The sequence below is a fragment of the Trematomus bernacchii genome, unplaced genomic scaffold (assembly GCF_902827165.1).
Source record: "Trematomus bernacchii unplaced genomic scaffold, fTreBer1.1, whole genome shotgun sequence".
Taxonomy (NCBI): Eukaryota; Metazoa; Chordata; class Actinopteri; order Perciformes; family Nototheniidae; genus Trematomus; species Trematomus bernacchii.
In genome coordinates this window covers 161,724-183,103 of record NW_022987688.1, presented here as the reverse complement: position 1 = coordinate 183,103, position 21,380 = coordinate 161,724, and the positions used below count along the sequence as shown (strand labels likewise).

At 40.5% G+C, this 21,380-nt stretch overlaps 1 protein-coding gene across 1 annotated transcript; it reads left to right on the top strand.

Moving 5' to 3' along the window:
• Positions 1-1,701: 1,701 nt before the first annotated feature.
• nup50 (nucleoporin 50) lies at positions 1,702-17,013 on the top strand. The gene is made up of 8 exons (XM_034137068.1): positions 1,702-1,882; positions 3,283-3,361; positions 4,907-4,987; positions 5,266-5,470; positions 7,104-7,619; positions 12,157-12,241; positions 13,251-13,369; positions 16,721-17,013. The coding sequence occupies exons 2-8, from the start codon at positions 3,293-3,295 to the stop codon at positions 16,918-16,920; spliced, it is 1,275 nt and encodes a 424-aa protein (XP_033992959.1). The 5' UTR covers positions 1,702-1,882; positions 3,283-3,292; the 3' UTR covers positions 16,921-17,013.
• The last annotated feature ends 4,367 nt before the right edge of the window (positions 17,014-21,380 follow it).

The window sequence follows — 21,380 nt, the reverse complement described above, 5'->3', positions numbered from 1 at the left end:
AACATCAGCAGGAGAGGACTCTTTAAAGTAGAGACACTACATACTGATATACACCTGAACATCAGCAGGAGAGGACTCTTTAAAGTAGAGACACTACATACTGATATACACCTGAACATCAGCAGGAGAGGACTCTTTAAAGTAGAGACACTACATACTGATATACACCTGATCATCAGCAGGAGAGGACTCTTTAAAGTAGAGACACTACATACTGATATACACCTGAACATCAGCAGGAGAGGACTCTTTAAAGTAGAGACACTACATACTGATATACACCTGAACATCAGCAGGAGAGAACTCTTTAAAGTAGAGACACTACATACTGATATACACCTGAACATCAGCAGGAGAGGACTCTTTAAAGTAGAGACACTACATACTGATATCCACCTGAACATCAGCAGGAGAGGACTCTTTAAAGTAGAGACACTACATACTGATATACACCTGAACATCAGCAGGAGAGGACTCTTTAAAGTACAGACACTACATACTGATATACACCTGTACATCAGCAGGAGAGGACTCTTTAAAGTAGAGACACATACTGATATACACCTGAACATCAGCAGGAGAGGACTCTTTAAAGTAAAAATCTCACAATCTTACTAAATATCAAAGGGATTTAGTAATCTCTTCGACCAGTAGTGAGTGCAGTGTTTGTTTTACGGCTGCAAATAAGAAACAGTTTCATAATAGCTTAAAGGTTCTCTATAAAAACCCTCTCTCTGCTCCTTCTCCATGTTTCAGGTTTTCCTCTTCTCTTTTCTCTGTTGCCAGCTCCCTCTCCTCTCCTGCTGCCTTCCCATCACTTCCTGTTTGTGCAGCACCTGTTCCTGTTTGGCAGGAGGTCCTGATGGTCCTGATGGTCCTGGATCTGGATCTGGAGACGGGCCATCTGCTGCACAAACTTTCCCCCCCGGCACCCCCACAGATCCCCCTCTCTGCAGGCAGCATCACTCTCTCTCTATGGAGGGATTTCCCACCAGTAAGCTGCAGGAGAAAAGAGAGCGTGCATGGTAACATTAATAATAATTTACTGCATGCATTTAGTCTCAAATCCTAAATATCTGCTCCAAATGTACATTGTTATCGCAGAAAAGAGCCAAAGACGTAATGATACCTAAGAAGCATGCATACAAAAATATTAAAGATACAAAAATGTATAGTAAAAAAAGGGGGTGGGTGCTGTGAGGTGTCACTGATTATAAGTATAATATAAGCGTGTATAAAAAAAAGCACTATAAAAATCCAATTTATTATTATTATTATTATTTTTATTATTATTATTATTATTATTATTATTATGAGGAAGCAACATGTTTTTTTGTTGTTGTTGTGTGACTATTTTTTATTGGATTAAATCCCTTTAATATTTTAATAATATTTATATGTTGGGCTATTGTGTATAATCTGTAAAATATGAAATTAAATACTAAATATTATTACCAAAACATTATCAATTTTAAATTATATATAAATATAAATGCTTTTTATTGTTTTTTTTCTACTTTAATTTGTTATACTGTGCAATGCCTTGTTTTGTTTTATGCTGCAACACATTTTTCCCCCAAATTGGGATTAATATAATACATTTAATTGGAATTTTATAAAAGACTACAACTCCCGTGCTGAAATGTAGGCGTCCCTATCTTTCTGCGCATGCGCCAGAAGATGTTACGCGCGGCGCGAACCCATGCAGATATGCATGCGATGTAAAATGGCCGCGTGAGGAAGGCTCGTTCAAAACAGTTTCGGTTTTTCATTTTTTCCTCAGAAGCTGCTGAAATAAAACCTCTCTAAAAACAATCTGCGACACCGAGGATCTGTCCGGTAAACACTGAGAGGAAGAGGTTGGATTAACGGTCCAGAACATGTACGTTTAAGGGTTTTAAAATACATTAAATCTGTCTGTATGAGGAGCTAACGTTAGCTTGACATTAGCTTCTAGCCGTTAGCATTGAAAGCTAAACACTTAAAACTTATTGTTTAAATTGCTAAAAATCACAGACAATGTCAACGATATACTGTTTACAAATGGTTTATACACAACACATACAATATGTACTCCTTAACCATGTAGATATCTGGGGGTTAGCTTTACACGTTTACCGGTTACCGGCCTGAGGATGTTAGCACCGGAAAACACTGCATATTTCGCTTTTTAGTGCCTGTACAGTTTAAAGTTAATATCACCACCTCATGAACTGTTAACATGAATACAACTTTAACTAACTGATATTATAAACAAGGATCTGATGGCAAAGAAGAGCTAAGTGAAGCTAACGTCAGGGTTAGTGAGTTTACACAATGAGGAATAGCTTTGGTGTGAATGGTAAACAAATAATAATTATACATGCTACTTTTAAAGAAACGGAAAGAAGAACACGTAATTTAAAAAACATAAAAAGAGCAAATAAATCCCCATTATTTAAGCTATTTTGTATTTTAACAAATTCAAAATAGAGACAATGTTTACACAAAATATTGATATGTAAGAAACTGAGTACAGTAAATGTGAGGCAGAAGCTAACTATCATCAGCTCTTAAACTACATGTATGATATTATAAGTGACATTTTAGTCAGATTTAACGGTGTAAATGTCATTCTTTTTGGCTTCCAGATTCTCAAATGTGATTGTTTTCTACTCCAATGATGTGCAATGCCTTGATCTTATCTTAAACATTTCCGAATTTAGGATCAATAAAGTACATCTTAAATGCTGGTTTATTAGTTTGCTATGTTTGTTTGTAAACAACACATTTAAATCTCTTGTGTACAACCACGCAAAAACATAGCGTAGTTATATAATGAACAAGCCTTACTGTTTTACTACCTGTTTACATCTTTGTATTGCATCTGTATATTTATATTCTCAAAGCTGTTTGCGTGTTACTTTATTAACTTAACATTCACTTTACACCTCCATGCCACACTCCGTTATGCTTTCTGTATCCCAAATAACTTCAAATTTTGTTCATGTTGTCCTTTTTAAATTGACCGTGTTGTTGATGTAAGTCTAGATGTAAGTACAGTATATTTAAAACAAGTATCAAGTGAACTACTCCATACATCCCTGACATAATAAACCCACTCTGTGTCTGTGTTTTGATGCTGGTTTTGTGGTTTATTTAGTGAATATCTGCATTTAAATGTAATTTACGACCCTGTCTTTGCTCCTGACTAACTGTTATAATCAATAACTATATTATGATATTACTTAATTACATATGAATGCATCAGCTAACTGTTGTTGTACCGTTTCTGTGTCTCAGAGCCGGTGGGATGGCAAAGAGGATCGCTGATAAAGAGCTGACGGACAGGAACTGGGACCAGGAGGAGGAAGGAGAGGAGGTGAGACAATAGAATGGGAGGGATGTAATGGTCTCACATGCAGAGCACACAGCACACAGTGACATGTGTTCTCTGCATTTAACCCACCCTAGTACCAGGAGTCTAGTACTAGCAGCAGTGGGCAGCTATTGTACAGCGCCCGGGGATTAATGGGGGGGGGGGGGTGTCCGGTGTCTTGCTCAAGGGCGGCACGGCAGGAGGTGAACTGGGACCTCTCCAAGTAGCAGTCCACACTCCATATTTTAGGTCTGGTCGGGGACTTGAACCGGCGACCCTACTGCTCCCAGTCCAAGCCCCTACTGACTGAGTCACTGCCGGACAACAACAACAACAACAAACTAGGGCTGTGCGATTATGGCAAAAATCATAATCACGATTATTTGGGTCAATAATTGATATCACGATTATTAAATACGATTATTCATTGACTTTGAAAAAATCAATTTATTGAACTTTAAAACAAATACAAATAATAATTTGAACAGTATCTTTTTAACTGTTGATTTCCCTGAACGTATAATTCAACTGAAAAACCAATACAAAAATAAATGATACATTTAAATAAATAATATCAAAATAATAAATACCAATAAACAAGATCAACAAATATTTTGGAGCGCACTTCAACAAGCTACTAAACATATATAAATATGATAAATACAAATAAATGAGACCAAAATTAATTAGATCAAATACGTTGCACGTGTCACAACCAAGCAAAGCTAAATAATTGTTTTTTTCGATTATGTTGTTTTCGTAATTGTGGCAGGCCAAAATCGTAATTGCGATTAAAATACGATTAATTGCACAGCCCTACAACAAACACAATTATTGAAACTAACAAAAACAAGCAGAAAAATATATCCAAGGTGTCGCTGTCATTTTGATCTGTTCTGGGAATCATTTAGGCCTCATATTAAAAGACAACATTAATAGTGGATATGTCACAACCTTAATGTCCCAAATGTATATTTTCTCTGCCTTTAAAAAAAATATATTTGATGGGTTTTACAGCATTTCCTAAGCTATGTTTTTGCTTTGTTGTACACCAGAGATTTAAATGTGTTGTGTACAAACAACAATCCAATACTCAAAGACCATTAGTTTACAGCCATGAAAAACGATTAAACCGGCATTTAAGGTAATTAGATATACTTAATTGATGCCAAATTGGGAAATGTTTAAATACAAATCAAAGCATTGCACATCGTTTGGAAATGAAGAGTAGAAAACAATCACATTTGAGGATCTGGAAGCCACATTTTCACAGTTTAATCTAAACTAAAATGTCACTTATAATATCATAAATGTAGTTTAAGAGCTATTGATAGTTAGCTTCTGCCTCACATTCACTACTCACTCTTACATATTTATATTTTGTGTAAATATTGTCTTTAAAATTGTGTGTATGTAATGGCAACTTTTTTTAAATTCTTCTTTGCGTGTCGTCGGAGCACCCGTAGTTTACAGCTTAAAAACAACTTTTGATTTGTCCGATTTCTGATGTTTTACCTCCGTTTCCTTCTTCTTCTTCTTTGTCGTCAGGCCGGGACGTTTTTAGTTGCGACTGAAGATGTGTTGAAGAGCCGGGCGATAAAGAAAGCCAAGCGCAGAAACATCGGAGAGGTAAAAACTGAAATATCAACTTCCCTGGTGAATTAAATATGGAATAAAAGCTCAAAGATGTGCTTTTTGTTATATGTTATGGTGGACGCAAGCTACCAAAATGATAAATATTAATATATATGTCTTGAGAAATAAATATGCCGTTTCATGTACCAGAGGGAGGGGGGCCGTTTTCGCATACTTTTGATTCCTCTTACTAAACCCTGTTAAGAAATGTTTAGCATGTGAATGTTTGGTATCTTATTTCCTGTCGTTCTGATTGGTTCCCGTGTCGTCAGGCGGAAAGCGGCGGCTCCTCTTTTAAAGGCTTCAAAGGTTTCTCTCTGACTCCGGCTCTGGGCGGAGGACCGGCTCCGACCGGGTTTTCCGGGTTTGGGAACGGAGGAGGAGGATTCACGGGTCTGAGCGGCTCGACCAATGGGAGCAGCAGCACTCCAGCCTCCACAGGATTCTTCTCTCCAGCCTCCACTGCCACAACACCTGGTGAGAGAACACACCTGTGCTTCATATCACCTGACTTAAAGGTCTCCTATTATACTATTTTTAGGCATGTATTATAGGTCTCAGAAAAATACATAAAACACATGTCTCTGAGGTGTTCTGCTCCAAACACCAAACAGATCATTGTAGCCTCGTCCCCCGCTCTTCCAGCTGTTAGAGAAGAGATGACTCTGTAGCTTTAGAGAGAGAGTAGATCTCATCAGGAGAACTCTGAAACAGTTTGGAGCTCAAACTCTTTCTCTCTCAGGTTTACCACGAGGTGAGTTCCTTCACACATGCTCTCTCCAGCACAGGTTAGCTCTGAGTGTTAGCATGCTAATGTAAACACAGACCATATTACTTCCAGAACACGTCTCATGGTTTCTGACAGCAACGTTTCTGATTGGCCCGTGGGTGTAAAGCCCGCCCACATTTTAGTAATGTGGTCATGACGCAGCAAATCTGGATCAGCTCCGTTGTTCCCCCGTTTTTAGAGATGTGGGTACGGAGGAAAAGAGAGAGGGGTTTGTTTCCTGACACTTTGAGAGTCTCCTGACACACCGGGGACACACCGGGGACACACCGGGGGACACACCGGGGACACACCGGGGACACACCGGGGACACGTAGTGATGTAGAGAAGACATCACTTTGAGAGTCTCCTGACACACCGGGGACACATGGTGATGTAGAGAAGACATCACTTTGAGAGTCTCCTGACACACCGGGGACACATAGTGATGTAGAAAAGACATCACTATGTGAGTCTCCTGACACACCGGGGACACATGGTGATGTAGAGAAGACATCACTTTGAGAGTCTCCTGACACACCGGGGACACATGGTGATGTAGAGAAGACATCACTTAGTGAGTCTCCTGACGCACCGGGGACACATGGTGATGTAGAGAGGACATCACTTTGTGAGTCTCCTGACACACCGGGGACACATGGTGATGTAGAGAAGACATCACTTAGTGAGTCTCCTGACACACCGGGGACACATGGTGATGTAGAGAAGACATCACTTTGTGAGTCTCCTGACGCACCAGGGACACATGGTGATGTAGAGAGGACATCACTTTGTGAGTCTCCTGACACACCGGGGACACACCGGGGACACATGGTGATGTAGAGAGGACATCACTTTGTGAGTCTCCTGACACACCGGGGACACATGGTGATGTAGAGAGGACATCACTTTGAGAGTCTCCTGACACACCGGGGACACACCGGAGACACACCGGAGACACACCGGAGACACACCGGAGACACACCGGAGACACACCGGAGACACACCGGGACACACCGGGACACATGGTGATGTAGAGAAGACATCACTTTGAGAGTCTCCTGACACACCGGGGACACACCGGGGACACACCAGGGACACACCGGGGACACACCAGGGACACACCAGGGACACACCGGGGACACACCAGGGACACACCGGGGACACACCGGGACACACAGGGACACACCGGGACACACAGGGACACACCGGGACACACGGGGACACATGGTGATGTAGAGAAGACATCAGGAAGTGACTTTTGCATCATAGGAGATCTTTAAAGTCAACAAGGTGATCTGTAAATGTAAAAACTCTTCTGCTTCTTTGTCTTCTTTCTCTCAGGTCTCACCTTCAGCTCCGACACCAAGCAAACCAACGGCTCCTCTCCCTCTTCTTCCTCCTCCTCCTCCTCTTCCTCCCGTAAGGAGTACAGTCGTCAGCTGACGGCTCTGAACTGCTCGGTCCGTGATTGGATAACGAAGCACGTGAACGACAACCCTCTCTGCGACCTGAACCCCATCTTCAGAGACTACGAGAAGCACCTGGGCAGCATCGAGCGGCAGTACGGAGAGAAGAAGAAAGACCCTCTTCCTCCTCCTACTGTTCCTCTTCCTCTTGCAGCCTCCTCCTCCTCCTCTTCATCACCCTTCTCCTTCACTAAGACACCAGCAGAAGAGACCAATCAGAGCGTCACGTTTAACTTCGGGCAGAAGGTGGACAGCAGTGTCGTCGCAGCGTTAGCCTCAAAACCTCCGCCTAGCTTCTCCTTCTCCTCTTCATCATCTTCATCTTCCTCCTCTGGGCTGTTCGGAGGAGATGCTTTCAGTGCGCCCAAAACTGAAGCTGCTCGACCCACAGGTACAGAAATATCTATAATTAATGTGCTTTAGTTTATTACTACTACTACCACTACTACCACTACTACTACCACTACTATTACTATCACTACTATTACAGTAGTAGTGGTAGTAGTAGTGGTAGTAGTAGTGGTAGTAGTAGTTATAGTAGTAGTGGTAGTAGTTATAGTAGTAGTAGTAGTAGTAGTAGTAGTTATAGTAGTAGTGGTAGTTATAGTAGTCGTAGTAGTAGTACTGGTAGTAGTTATAGTAATAGTAGTAGTTATAGTAGTAGTGGTAGTAGTAGTTATAGTAGTAGTAGTAGTAGTAGTTATAGTAGTAGTGGTGGTAGTAGTAGTAGTAGTTATAGTAATAGTAGTAGTTATAGTAGTAGTAGTAGTTGTAGTAATAGTAGTAGTTATAGTAGTAGTAGTAGTAGTAGTGGTAGTAATAGTAGTAGTAGTTGTGGAGGAAACTTCTGTGTAGTAATGCATGGAGTCACCGACTCAGGAAGGAGACACGGTGAGAGTTGGAGCTTTGATGTCAAACACTGATGGGTTTATTCAGAGTATTCGGCCGGAGGATTCACATCACAAATCAAAGAGTCAGAGGTTCTGACCACACGGTAGAGTTGCCACGTCAATTCTGAAGAACCTCTCTCTATGCTAGACCTTTTAACAGGTTCACAGAGAATCAACATCTCTGAAGGAGTAGACTAAACACTGAATCATCTGCGTCCAACGCTCATGGACTCAAGGATTTCACATCCTAGAGCCCACAAACACCGATAAAGAAATGCCTCAGTGTTCTCACAACAATTACCCTACGTGCCAGTCAAGTTGACCGGTCTCACACTGGTGACAACAACACATATGGCACCAAGGCCTTTCCTTAGAGGAGATAACACATGTCAGAGTAAAAGGTTAGATATCTAGAAGAATTATTCCTTAACAGTAGTTATAGTAGTAGTAGTAGTTATAGTAGTAGTGGTAGTAGTAGTAGTAGTTATAGTAGTAGTAGTTATAGTAGTAGTAGTAGTTATAGTAGTAGTGGTAGTAGTAGTAGTTATAGTAGTAGTGGTAGTAGTAGTTATAGTAGTAGTGGTAGTAGTTATAGTAGTAGTGGTAGTAGTAGTAGTTATAGTAGTAGTGGTAGTAGTAGTTATAGAGTAGTGGTTTGTCGTATAGTAGTAGTGTAGTAGTAGTTATAGTAATTAGTAGTAGTTCTAGTAGTAGTTATAAGTAGTAGTGGTTAGTGTAGTAATAGTAGTTAGTTATAGTAATAGTTATTAGTAGTAGTTATATTAGTAGTTTATAGTATTAGTGGTAGAGTGTATTTATTTATAGTATAGTAATAGTAGTAGTTATAGTAATAGTTATAGTAGTAGTTATAGTAGTAGTTATAGTAGTAGTGGTAGTTATAGTAGTAGTTGTAGTAGTAGTGGTAGTTATAGTAGTAGTTGTAGTAGTAGTAGTTATAGTAGTAGTGGTAGTAGTAGTTATAGTAGTAGTGGTAGTAGTAGTTATAGTAATAGTAGTAGTTATAGAGTAGTAGTTATAGTAGTAGTGGTAGTAGTAGTTATAGTGGTAGTAGTGTGGTAGTAGTAGTTATAGTAGTAGTGGTAGTAGTAGTTATAGTAGTAGTGGTAGTAGTAGTAGTTATAGTAGTAGTGGTAGTATAGTAGTAGTGGTAGTAGTAGTTATAGTAATAGTAGTAGTTATAGTAGTAGTTATAGTAGTAGTGGTAGTAGTAGTTATAGTAATAGTAGTTATAGTAATAGTTATAGTAGTAGTTATAGTAGTAGTTATAGTAGTAGTGGTAGTAGTAGTGGTAGTTATAGTAGTAGTTGTAGTAGTAGTAGTAGTTATAGTAATAGTAGTAGTTATAGTAGTAGTGGTAGTAGTAGTTATAGTAGTAGTGGTAGTAGTAGTTATAGTAGTAGTGGTAGTAGTAGTAGTTATAGTAGTAGTGGTAGTAGTAGTTATAGTAGTGTAGTAGTAGTTATAGTAGTAGTGGTAGTAGTAGTTATAGTAGTAGTGGTAGTAGTAGTTATAGTAGTAGTGGTGGTAGTAGTAGTTATAGTAGTAGTGGTAGTAGTAGTTATAGTAGTAGTGGTAGTAGTAGTAGTTATAGTAATAGTAGTAGTTATAGTAGTAGTAGTTATAGTAGTAGTGGTAGTAGTAGTTATAGTAATAGTAGTAGTTATAGTAGTAGTGGTAGTTATAGTTATAGTAGTAGTTATAGTAATAGTAGTAGTTATAGTAGTAGTTATAGTAATAGTAGTAGTTATAGTAGTAGTAGTAGTGGTAGTAGTAGTTATAGTAGTAGTGGTAGTAGTAGTTATAGTAGTAGTAGTTATAGTAGTAGTTATAGTAGTAGTAGTAGTAGTAGTTATAGTAATAGTAGTAGTTATAGTAGTAGTTATAGTAGTAGTTATAGTAGTAGTAGTATAGTAATAGTAGTAGTTATAGTAGTAGTGGTAGTAGTAGTTATAGTAATAGTAGTAGTTATAGTAGTAGTTATAGTAGTAGTGGTAGTAGTAGTTATAGTAATAGTAGTAGTTATAGTAGTAGTTATAGTAGTAGTGGTAGTAGTAGTTATAGTAATAGTAGTAGTAGTTATATAGTAGTTATAGTAGTAGTTATAGTAGTAGTAGTAGTAGTTATAGTAGTAGTATAGTAGAGTTATAGTAGTAGTGGTAGTAGTAGTAGTTATAGTAGTAGTTATAGTAGTAGTGGTAGTAGTAGTTATAGTAATAGTAGTAGTTATAGTAATAGTTATAGTAGTAGTTATAGTAGTAGTTATAGTAGTAGTGATAGTAGTAGTGGTAGTAGTAGTTATAGTAATAGTAGTAGTTATAGTAGTAGTTATAGTAGTAGTGGTAGTAGTAGTTATAGTAATAGTAGTAGTTATAGTAGTAGTTATAGTAGTAGTGGTAGTAGTAGTAGTTATAGTAGTAGTGGTAGTAGTAGTTATAGTAGTAGTGGTAGTAGTAGTATAGTAGTAGTGGTAGTAGTAGTTATAGTAGTAGTGGTAGTAGTAGTAGTTATAGTAGTAGTGGTAGTAGTAGTTATAGTAGTAGTGGTAGTAGTAGTTATAGTAGTAGTGGTGGTAGTAGTAGTTATAGTAGTAGTGGTAGTAGTAGTTATAGTAGTAGTGGTAGTAGTAGTTATAGTAATAGTAGTAGTTATAGTAGTAGTTATAGTAGTAGTGGTAGTAGTAGTTATAGTAATAGTAGTAGTTATAGTAGTAGTTATAGTAGTAGTGGTAGTAGTAGTTATAGTAATAGTAGTAGTTATAGTAGTAGTTATAGTAATAGTAGTAGTTATAGTAGTAGTTATAGTAGTAGTTATAGTAATAGTAGTAGTTATAGTAGTAGTGGTAGTAGTAGTTATAGTAGTAGTGGTAGTAGTAGTTATAGTAATAGTAGTAGTTATAGTAGTAGTTATAGTAGTAGTTATAGTAGTAGTTATAGTAATAGTAGTAGTTATAGTAATAGTAGTAGTTATAGTAGTAGTAGTATAGTAGTAGTTATAGTAGTAGTTATAGTAGTAGTGGTAGTAGTAGTGGTAGTATAGTAGTAGTTATAGTAGTAGTGGTAGTAGTAGTTATAGTAATAGTAGTAGTTATAGTAATAGTTATAGTAGTAGTTATAGTAGTAGTGGTAGTTATAGTAGTAGTTGTAGTAGTAGTAGTAGTAGTTATAGTAATAGTAGTAGTTATAGTAGTAGTTATAGTAGTAGTTATAGTAATAGTAGTAGTTATAGTAGTAGTTATAGTAATAGTAGTAGTTATAGTAGTAGTTATAGTAATAGTAGTAGTTATAGTAGTAGTTATAGTAGTAGTGGTAGTAGTAGTTATAGTAATAGTAGTAGTTATAGTAGTAGTTATAGTAGTAGTGGTAGTAGTAGTTATAGTAATAGTAGTAGTTATAGTAGTAGTTATAGTAGTAGTGGTAGTAGTAGTAGTTATAGTAATAGTAGTAGTTATAGTAGTAGTTATAGTAGTAGTAGTTATAGTAATAGTAGTAGTTATAGTAGTAGTTATAGTAGTAGTTATAGTAGTAGTGGTAGTAGTAGTGGTAGTTATAGTAGTAGTTATAGTAGTAGTGGTAGTAGTAGTTATAGTAGTAGTTATAGTAATAGTTATAGTAGTAGTTATAGTAGTAGTTATAGTAGTAGTGGTAGTTATAGTTGTAGTAGTAGTAGTAGTAGTAATAGTAGTAGTTATAGTAGTGGTAGGTAGTAGTGGTAGTAATTTACTACCACTACTATATTACAATATTTTGTATTTATCTGATACTAGTTGAATTATTATATAACAAAACAAACGCTGAATCACTTTGCTTTATGATCTGGATAAAGCCTCTGATGCACTTCATGATATTTTAATTTAAGATAATAAAAAGCCAAAACTAAATTAGAATTCTAAACTAAATCTCCTGTAGAAGTTACACACTTGTCTCGTTTTGACATTATTCCTGACACTCTATTATTTAGTTTGCTGTTGTTGTTGTTGTTGTTAAATCAATAATAAATAAGTGTTATTTTTCTGTGTAGATGAGAATGGAGAGGAGGAGACAGACGAGCCTCCCAAAGTGGACGTGAAGGAGGTGAAGGAGGACGACGCTTTCTACTCCAAGAAGTAAATAATACTCTTTTATTCATAATTAATATTGTTTAAAATATCCTTGTAGTAGTAGTAGTAGTAATTGTAGTTATAGTAGTAGTAATTGTAGTAGTAGTAGTAGTAGTAGCAGTAGCAGTAGTAGTAGTAGTAATTGTAGTTATAGTACTAGTAGTAGTAGTAGTAGTAGTAGTAATTGTAGTTATAGTAGTAGTAGTAGTAGTAATTGTAGTAGTAGTAGTAGTAGTAGTAGTAGTAGTAATTGTAATTATAGTAGTAGTAGTAGTAGTAGTAGTAGTAGTAATTGTAGTTATAGTAGTAGTAGTAGTAATTGTTGATATCAGTTCATTTCGTGGCTATTTTGGACATTTTTCTCAATTTATCACAGATTAACATACAGAGATAATGGTTTATAGTTTGTGTATAATTCACTGATCCAAGGAGATGTCCTCATCTCAAGCAGCTTGGTTTGAGTCGTTGGAGATGTGTAACGTGTGGTTAGTGTTGTTTAAAGGAGATGTCCTCGTCTCAAGCAGCTTGAGGTGTAACGTGTGGTTAGTGTTGTTTAAAGGAGATGTCCTCGTCTCAAGCAGCTTGAGGTGTAACGTGTGGTTAGTGTTGTTTAAAGGAGATGTCCTCGTCTCACGCAGCTTGAGTGTAACGGTGGGTCAGTGTTGTTTAAAGGAGATGTCCTCGTCTCAAGCAGCTTGAGGTGTAACGTGTGGTTAGTGTTGTTTAAAGGAGATGTCCTCGTCTCAAGCAGCTTGAGGTGTAACGTGTGGTCAGTGTTGTTTAAAGGAGATGTCCTCGTCTCAAGCAGCTTGAGGTGTAACGTGTGGTTAGTGTTGTTTAAAGGAGATGTCCTCGTCTCAAGCAGCTTGAGGTGTAACGTGTGGTTAGTGTTGTTTAAAGGAGATTTCCTCGTCTCAAGCAGCTTGAGGTGTAACGTGTGGTTAGTGTTGTTTAAAGGAGATGTCCTCGTCTCAAGCAGCTTGAGGTGTAACGTGTGATGTTTGTTGTGTTTCAGGTGCAAGCTGTTCTATAAGAAGGACTCTGAGTTTAAGGAGAAAGGAGTGGGGACTCTTCATCTGAAGAAGAGCGACGACAACAAAGTGCAGCTGCTCATCAGAGCCGACACCAACCTGGGTATAAATATACACATTATATATATATATATTTATATATCTCTGTGTGCTAAGATTTATATTTCAAAGCAAGGTCTAAAATGGTATAAACAACAAAACGTCTATCGCCTCGAATGTCCTGAAGGAGTTAGATATCAGATATACATATTAGTATAAGTACAAGTAGTAGTAGTAGTAGTAGTTATAGTAGTATGAGTAGTAGTAGTAGTAGTAGTAGTAGTAGTAGTAGTAGTTATAGTAGTATGAGTTGTAGTTGTAGTAGTAGTAGTAGCAGAGTCCCCGTTAGCCGGTAATTACCAGACTATGACCGGTAAAATATGCTGAAGACCGGCAAATCTAAATCTCTCTGGTCAAAATAATTTCCCCTTAGCGCAATACCGCATCACCACCACTTATGTGACAGACAAGAATAGTCAATTCTAATGTCTAACCTTTATATATACAGTCTATGTGTCTAACACTTCATGTGGAGAAAGAGATGTATGGGTTGATTGTGCGTTGATCTGTTGGTAATGTCTCAGGGTTCCGGTGGGCATGTGAACAAATGCATAATGCTGTGCTATACTTTGCGGCCTCACCCGGTTGCATAGCGACGCTTATTGTTTAGGTGTCTTAATAAGCAGGTAGTCATATCATTAGCTAGAACTAGCTAGATCTGATCGATATGGACATAAACGCAAGTCTAATCTGACGGGAGAGAGATCAGCTGCTGCTGACGAGTCGACACGCAGCTCTGCATGATCATCAGCAGCAGCGGCGAGCAGAGCAACACACACTTCAGGTTAGAACATCACGTAGCTATTTTAATTACTTCTCAAACTACCTAAACTAGTTATAGATATGTTTAGTTTTACTGTCGGGTCACTCATTACTGGATCCGCGAGCTGCATGATACTGACGGGCTGTCAGGAGAGAGAGCGCTCTGTTTATTATTCCCGTGTTTTAAGTTACTGAACACTTTGAATAATGTAGTTAATCTACTAGAATTAGTTTGTTTAATATCGAATCATATCAATTTGTTTTAAAGCTCAATAAATAAGACCTTTGACCGGCACTTTTCTCATTTTATCCGGAAGATTTAAACTTTAACGGACATGTTGACCGGCGAAAAAAGATTCTAACGGGAACTCTGAGTAGTAGTATTATGAGTTGTATGAGTTGTAGTAGATATGAGATATAAATACACCTGTAGTGAAAATGCATCATAATAATAAGTTCTAAGCATTTGAAACAAACCAACACAGCGTCTTTCACTCTTTAAATCCTCAGGAGTCCTGACGTTAAAATGCTAAATACAGCTTTAAGGACTTTAAAACCTCCAGACCAAAGTGATGTACAAACAAACAAACAGCTCAGCTCACACACCATAAAACAAGTACAACTAAAAGCATCACTCTCCAAGATGCCAGACCCCGAGGAGAGGCGTCTCTCACCCCGTGGAGAGGCGTCTCTCACCTCGCGTGGAGGCGTCTCTCACCCCGTGGAGAGGCGTCTCTCACCCCGTGGAGAGGCGTCTCTCACCCCGTGGAGAGGCGTCTCTCACCCCGTGGAGAGGCGTCTCTCACCCCGTGGAGAGGCGTCTCTCACCCCGTGGAGAGGCGTCTCTCACCCCGTGGAGAGGCGTCTCTCACCCCGTGGAGAGGCGTCTCTCACCTCGTGGAGAGGCGTCTCTCACCCCGTGGAGAGGCGTCTCTCACCCCGTGGAGAGGCGTCTCTCACCCCGTGGAGAGGCGTCTCTCACCCCGTGGAGAGGCGTCTCTCACCCCGTGGAGAGGCGTCTCTCACCCCGTGGAGAGGCGTCTCTCACCTCGCGTGGAGGCGTCTCTCACCCCGTGGAGAGGCGTCTCTCACCCCGTGGAGAGGCGTCTCTCACCCCGTGGAGAGGCGTCTCTCACCCCGTGGAGAGGCGTCTCTCACCCTCGTGGAGAGGCGTCTCTCACCCCGTGGAGAGGCGTCTCTCACCCCGTGGAGAGGCGTCTCTCACCCCGTGGAGAGGCGTCTCTCACCTCGTGGAGAGGCGTCTCTCACCCCGTGGAGAGGCGTCTCTCACCCCGTGGAGAGGCGTCTCTCACCTCGCGTGGAGGCGTCTCTCACCTCGCGTGGAGGCGTCTCTCACCTCGCGTGGAGGCGTCTCTCACCTCGCGTAGAGGCGTCTCTCACCTCGCGTGGAGGCGTCTCTCACCTCGCGTGGAGGCGTCTCTCACCTCGCGTGGAGGCGTCTCTCACCTCGCGTGGAGGCGTCTCTCACCTCGCGTGGAGGCGTCTCTCACCTCGCGTGGAGGCGTCTCTCACCTCGCGTGGAGGCGTCTCTCACCTCTCTCACCTCGCGTGGAGGCGTCTCTCACCTCGCGTGGAGGCGTCTCTCACCTCGCGTGGAGGCGTCTCTCACCTCGCGTGGAGGCGTCTCTCACCTCGCGTGGAGGCGTCTCTCACCTCGCGTGGAGGCGTCTCTCACCTCGCGTGGAGGCGTCTCTCACCTCGCGTAGAGGCGTCTCTCACCTCGCGTAGAGGCGTCTCTCACCTCGCGTGGAGCCGTGAACATCGTCTATTTCAGGACGCTTTGAAACCCTTTCCTCTCGGTGTATTTCCTGCTCTCTCTTAGTCTCCTCGTTACCACAGGTGAGTTTCATTAACCTGAAACATCTGAACCCAGAAGGAGCTTCATTTAAACAGAGGAAACCACAAGCTGAGCTGTGATCACACAGCGCCCCCCGCTGGCCGAACACAGGAACTGAACAGTTTCTCTGCACCACGTTTTTAATATTTGTACTCGTTGAGCCCTGAAGGAGAGAGGGTGATAACTTCACAATGAACTACGTCTGAAAGCAGAAGTCCAGGGCAAATAATTGCAATTCTCTTCAGTGCGCACGTCACAAAACCAGATGCATTGTGGGACATGTAGTTTATGGGCAACGTGCTTCTGTTAAGTGGCATGTAACGTATAATAAACGTATTATATTCTTTCAGAGCTCTCTCAGAAGCTGAACTGTGATCACACAGCGCCCCCAGCTGGTCAAACACAGGAACTGATCAGTGTTCCTCTGCACCATATTTAGTGTGAATGCTCTTCAACACTATTGTTCTTCAATTATTATTATTTCAACCAAACTTTGTCCGCTAACTTCTTCAGCTACAGAAACCATTCAAATGTTCAGCTCCTTCAGGACATGACTGCTATGACTTCTTGTTTATGACATTTATACTTTTTAAAGCCGTATTAGCTAAGTTCAGCAACACATGTACACAGTTTACAGCATTCATACGCATTTTCAGCAGGAAATGCATTTTCTAGTTTGACTAATTCTTCTAAATACTTAACCTGACGTCCTCTCTCTCTCCCTCTCCCTCTCAGGTCACATCCTGCTGAACATCCTGCTCCAGGCGTCTCTCCCTGTCTCTCGTCTGGGGAAGAACAACGTGATGGTGGTCTGCGTGCCGAACCCCCCCGTCGACGAGAAGAACCCCAGCAGCCCGGTTCCTCTGCTGATCAGATTGAAGACCTCAGAGGACGCTGACCAGCTGCACAAACTGCTGGAGGAGAAGAAGGCCTGAGAGAGACACACACACACACACACACACACACACACACACACACACACACACACACACACACACACACACACACACACACACACACACACACACCACACACACACACACACACACACACACACACACACACACACACACACACACACACACACACTCTGAGAGAGACACACACACTGAGACAAACACACAGACACACACACACTGAGAGACACGCATACACACACACACACACTGAGAAAGACACACAGAGACACTGAGACAAACACACACACACACACACACACTCACTAAGAGAGAGACACACAGAGACACACACACCGAGAAACACACACACTGAGGCACACACAGACACACAGAGAGCGAGAGAAACACACACAGACACAAAGGGAAACACACACACAGACACAGACACACACACTGAGACACATAGAAACAGACGCGCACACACACACACACACACAGTCGCCCCCCCCCCCCCCCCCCCCCCCCCCCCCCCCCCTCTCAATTAATTGGTGGTCAAACTGTGAAATCTGTTTTCAATCAAGCCGTTCAGACATTCCTCGACGCTGCTGCTCCGAGTCCTCGGTCACACCGGACGGAGAGAGGACATTAGAACGATTCTTTTATAAGAACACCCTTCAAGGCGTAACCCACTGATGTTGCTGTGTTTCGTCTGAGAAATGTTCAGTGACTTTTTATCGAGCCGGTTTCAATGTCGGTAGATTAAAAAGTACTAGAAAATGTTATCTTGTGGTTTTTCTGTTGAATTTCACACATTTCAACTTTTCTAAAGTCTTCAAGTAAATGTGTGAAATTTGAAAAGGGAATAACATCGCCTCCAACTCTCACGTTTACTACAAACATTCTTATGGAACTTCTGTAGTGAAATGTCTCGTAAAATGTTTGGAGTTTTTCCAGTTTTCTGTGATTTTAATTGCAATAAACGCATAAAAATGAAGAAAATCTTGGAATTCAAAGGGATTAAATAGAAAGAAGACAGAACTCACAAATGCACTCTTAAAAAATGTCAAATTGAATAGAAAGAAATTGGTATAAAAATGCAGAAATTCACAAGAAAATCTGTTAAATTAAATTGATCGTCCGGTGTGATCGCCCCGTCACGGTTGAGCTTTTATTTTGAAATCCAGACGAGTTATGTTTCCTTAATGTGGGGGGGATGGGGGGATGGGGGGGGCATCCTGATAACAGAGTTCAGTCGATTTGGTTTTACAAATTAAATATTTCCATTAAACAGTTTTTTATTTGAATGAGTGTTTTTTTGTTGCTCTGGGATTATTTATTGTCACGTCGTGCGGAAGCTTCTGGAAACGTGATTTTATTTCCTGTCTCAAAGTGTCCTTCGTCGGTCTGAGAACATTTGTAAAGACGTGAGTGGGAAATAAAAAGGAAACTAACCCAACGGCTTCTTCATCTCTGTATTTTTTATTTCTGCTTCATATTAAAGATTTTAAAGGTCCCCTATCATCCTCCTCTTCATCAATATATTACAGGTCTCAGATATATCCAGAGCCTGTCTCTGATTGGCTGAAACACCAAACAGATCATTGCAGCATTACCCATAATCCCCTCTGTTTCAGCCCTGTTTCCAAAGTGCTGATTCTCTGTCTGTTACTTTAGATGAAAATAAGGAGCCCCTCCCCACGCCCCTCTGAGAGAGATTTGGTTACAAAGAACTCAATGGTGCAGAAGAGGGGACACATGTTGATGAAGAAGAGACATGAAGAAGAGGGGACACATGTTGATGAAGAAGAGACATGAAGAAGAGGGGACACATGTTGATGAAGAAGAGACATGCAGAAGAGGGGACACATGTTGATGAAGAAGAGACATGAAGAAGAGGGGACACATGTTGATGAAGAAGAGACATGAGGAAGAGGGGACACATGTTGATGAAGAAGAGACATGAAGAAGAGGGGACACATGTTGATGAAGAAGAGACATGAGGAAGAGGGGACACATGTTGATGTAGAAGAGACATGAAGAAGAGGGGACACATGTTGATGAAGAAGAGACATGAGGAAGAGGGGACACATGTTGATGAAGAAGAGACATGAAGAAGAGGGGACACATGTTGATGAAGAAGAGACATGAGGAAGAGGGGACACATGTTGATGAAGAAGAGACATGAAGAAGAGGGGACACATGTTGATGTAGAAGAGACATGAGGAAGAGGGGACACATGTTGATGTAGAAGAGACATGAAGAAGAGGGGACACATGTTGATGAAGAAGAGACATGAGGAAGAGGGGACACATGTTGATGTAGAAGAGACATGAAGAAGAGGGGACACATGTTGATGAAGAAGAGACATGAGGAAGAGGGGACACATGTTGATGAAGAAGAGACATGAGGAAGAGGGGACACATGTTGATGAAGAGACATGAAGAAGAGGGGACACATGTTGATGAAGAAGAGACATGAGGAAGAGGGGACACATGTTGATGAAGAGACATGAAGAAGAGGGGACACATGTTGATGAAGAAGAGACATGTGTCCCCTTTGTGTAAAGAGAGTCTCTTTACGCAAAGCATTGTGGGGATTTTAAGACCGCGGAGGATACACATGAAATCTCGAGGCTGCACATGAGTAGACTCCGCGGTCTTAAAATCCCCACAATGCTTTGAGCACGGACCAATTTCCCCAAATCTGTGGCGGAAGATGTAAGGAGGCGGGGCCTCTCATATGACGCACACCTGCACACTTGCTAGCCTGTTCCACACTTCGTTTTCCGAATGTCAGGAAGTATTCTTGACTCGCTTCTGAAGCAAGACGCTCAGAGGGACATGTGCTACCAAGCGTACTCCACATTGAGAAACACCCTCTGTCCTTCGGCGGGACTCGATGACGTAGCATGCTTGAAATAGTGGCTCTGGAGCATCCTTCCTCCACATTGAGAAACACTCTCTGTCCAACATTGATTTTAAAAACTCGCAATAGAACTACAACTCCCAGAGGACTGCTGCTCTTGGAAGACTACAACTTAACTCCTTTCCCCACAGGATAAATTAAGAAAGATATTTATAATAAAACCTCAACATTGAATTTAATTATTTATAAAACAATACTTTGACAAATCTCTTAATTAAAGAAAAAAGAGCCTTATAATTAAGTATTTAAATATGTTTTGGTCTTAAAGATAAGTAAATTATTAAATTAAAACAAATGAGTTAACCATAAGGGATGGACAAAGGCTTCGTACAATTAAATATCCTAAGGTCTTTTTTAAAACCACAACTTCTTGTAAATAAAAAAACACATTCTTTATTTTGAGAAATGAATCAGCACATTTCTTTTCGAGAAAGAAAACCCAGAAGCGTTGTGAGTTTTTCTGATAATGTGTATTTCAATAAATAAACATTAAATGTACACACAGTCATTGAACTAAGCAACAGGATGGATGAACATGCACAGTGTGAGTACAAAAGCACCACGAGCGTCAAATAATCATAAAGTTTAACAAACGTTTAGAAAGTCTCTAAAAGCGTACGGTGCGAACGGTCTCATATCAAATGTGTCTTTAAAGCTGTTCTTCAGCGTGATATACATTCAGAAACTACGTTAATAACACTGGTGTGTGTGTGTGTGTGCGTGTGTGTGTGTGCGCGCGCGCGTGTGTGCGTGTGTGTGTGCAGGGAAATACATTTTCAAAATAAGAGCTAAATCGAGGCCAAAATCAGATTATTTTCAAATCGTCGTTCCAATATTTACATTTTAGGTATTTAAAATAAAAAAATTAAAACACCCGAATTGATCATATTGCACAGAGTCTAAATAAATGAGTGGATTTACGCTTTAAAAAGGCAAATTTACAAGAAACACCCAGAAATTCTGTCTGTATTTCTCAGTGTGTGTCTCTGTGTGTGTGTCTCTCTCTGTGTGTGTGTGTCTCTCTCAGTGTATGTGTGTCTCTCTGTATGTGTCTCTCTCTGTGTGTGTGTATCTCTCTGTGTGTGTGTGTGTCTCTCAGTGTGTGTCTCTCTCTGTGTGTGTGTGTGTGTCTCTCTGTGTGTGTCTCTCTTTGTGTGTGTGTGTGTCTCTCTGTGTGTGTGTCTCTCTCTCTGTGTGTGTGTGTGTGTGTGTGTGTGCAGTTTGGCAGGAGGAGAAGCGGTGGCTGCTCCGTGTCTTAGAGTGAGTGTGTGTGTCTCTCAGTGTGTGTGTGTGTGTGTGTCTCAGTGTGTGTGTGTGTGTGTCTCTCAGTGTGTGTGTGTGTCGAGGTAATTAAACAAGTAATCTTCATAATTGAACCTCCAGTCACTGATGTTGGCGTCTCCACATATCGTCCTCTCTCAGATTCAAGGCTTCACAGAGGGAGGAAACTATCAACAAAAAAACATCCGGAAGTTTTGATTCCCTTTTTAAAATAATTTCACTATTTCTTTCTTCTTTCTTCAAGTCTCCTCCAGTTCCTTTAATCTGAGTTTCAAACATCTTTCTTCAAG

Bases quoted from the DNA above. Each gene is read 5' to 3' on its own strand.
- nup50 (XM_034137068.1), top strand. From the start codon at position 3,293: ATGGCAAAGAGGATCGCTGATAAAGAGCTGACGGACAGGAACTGGGAC. The intron at 7,620-12,156 runs GTACAGAAATAT...TTTTCTGTGTAG, and splicing joins TGAAGCTGCTCGACCCACAG to ATGAGAATGGAGAGGAGGAG. The intron at 12,242-13,250 runs GTAAATAATACT...GTTGTGTTTCAG, and splicing joins GACGCTTTCTACTCCAAGAA to GTGCAAGCTGTTCTATAAGA.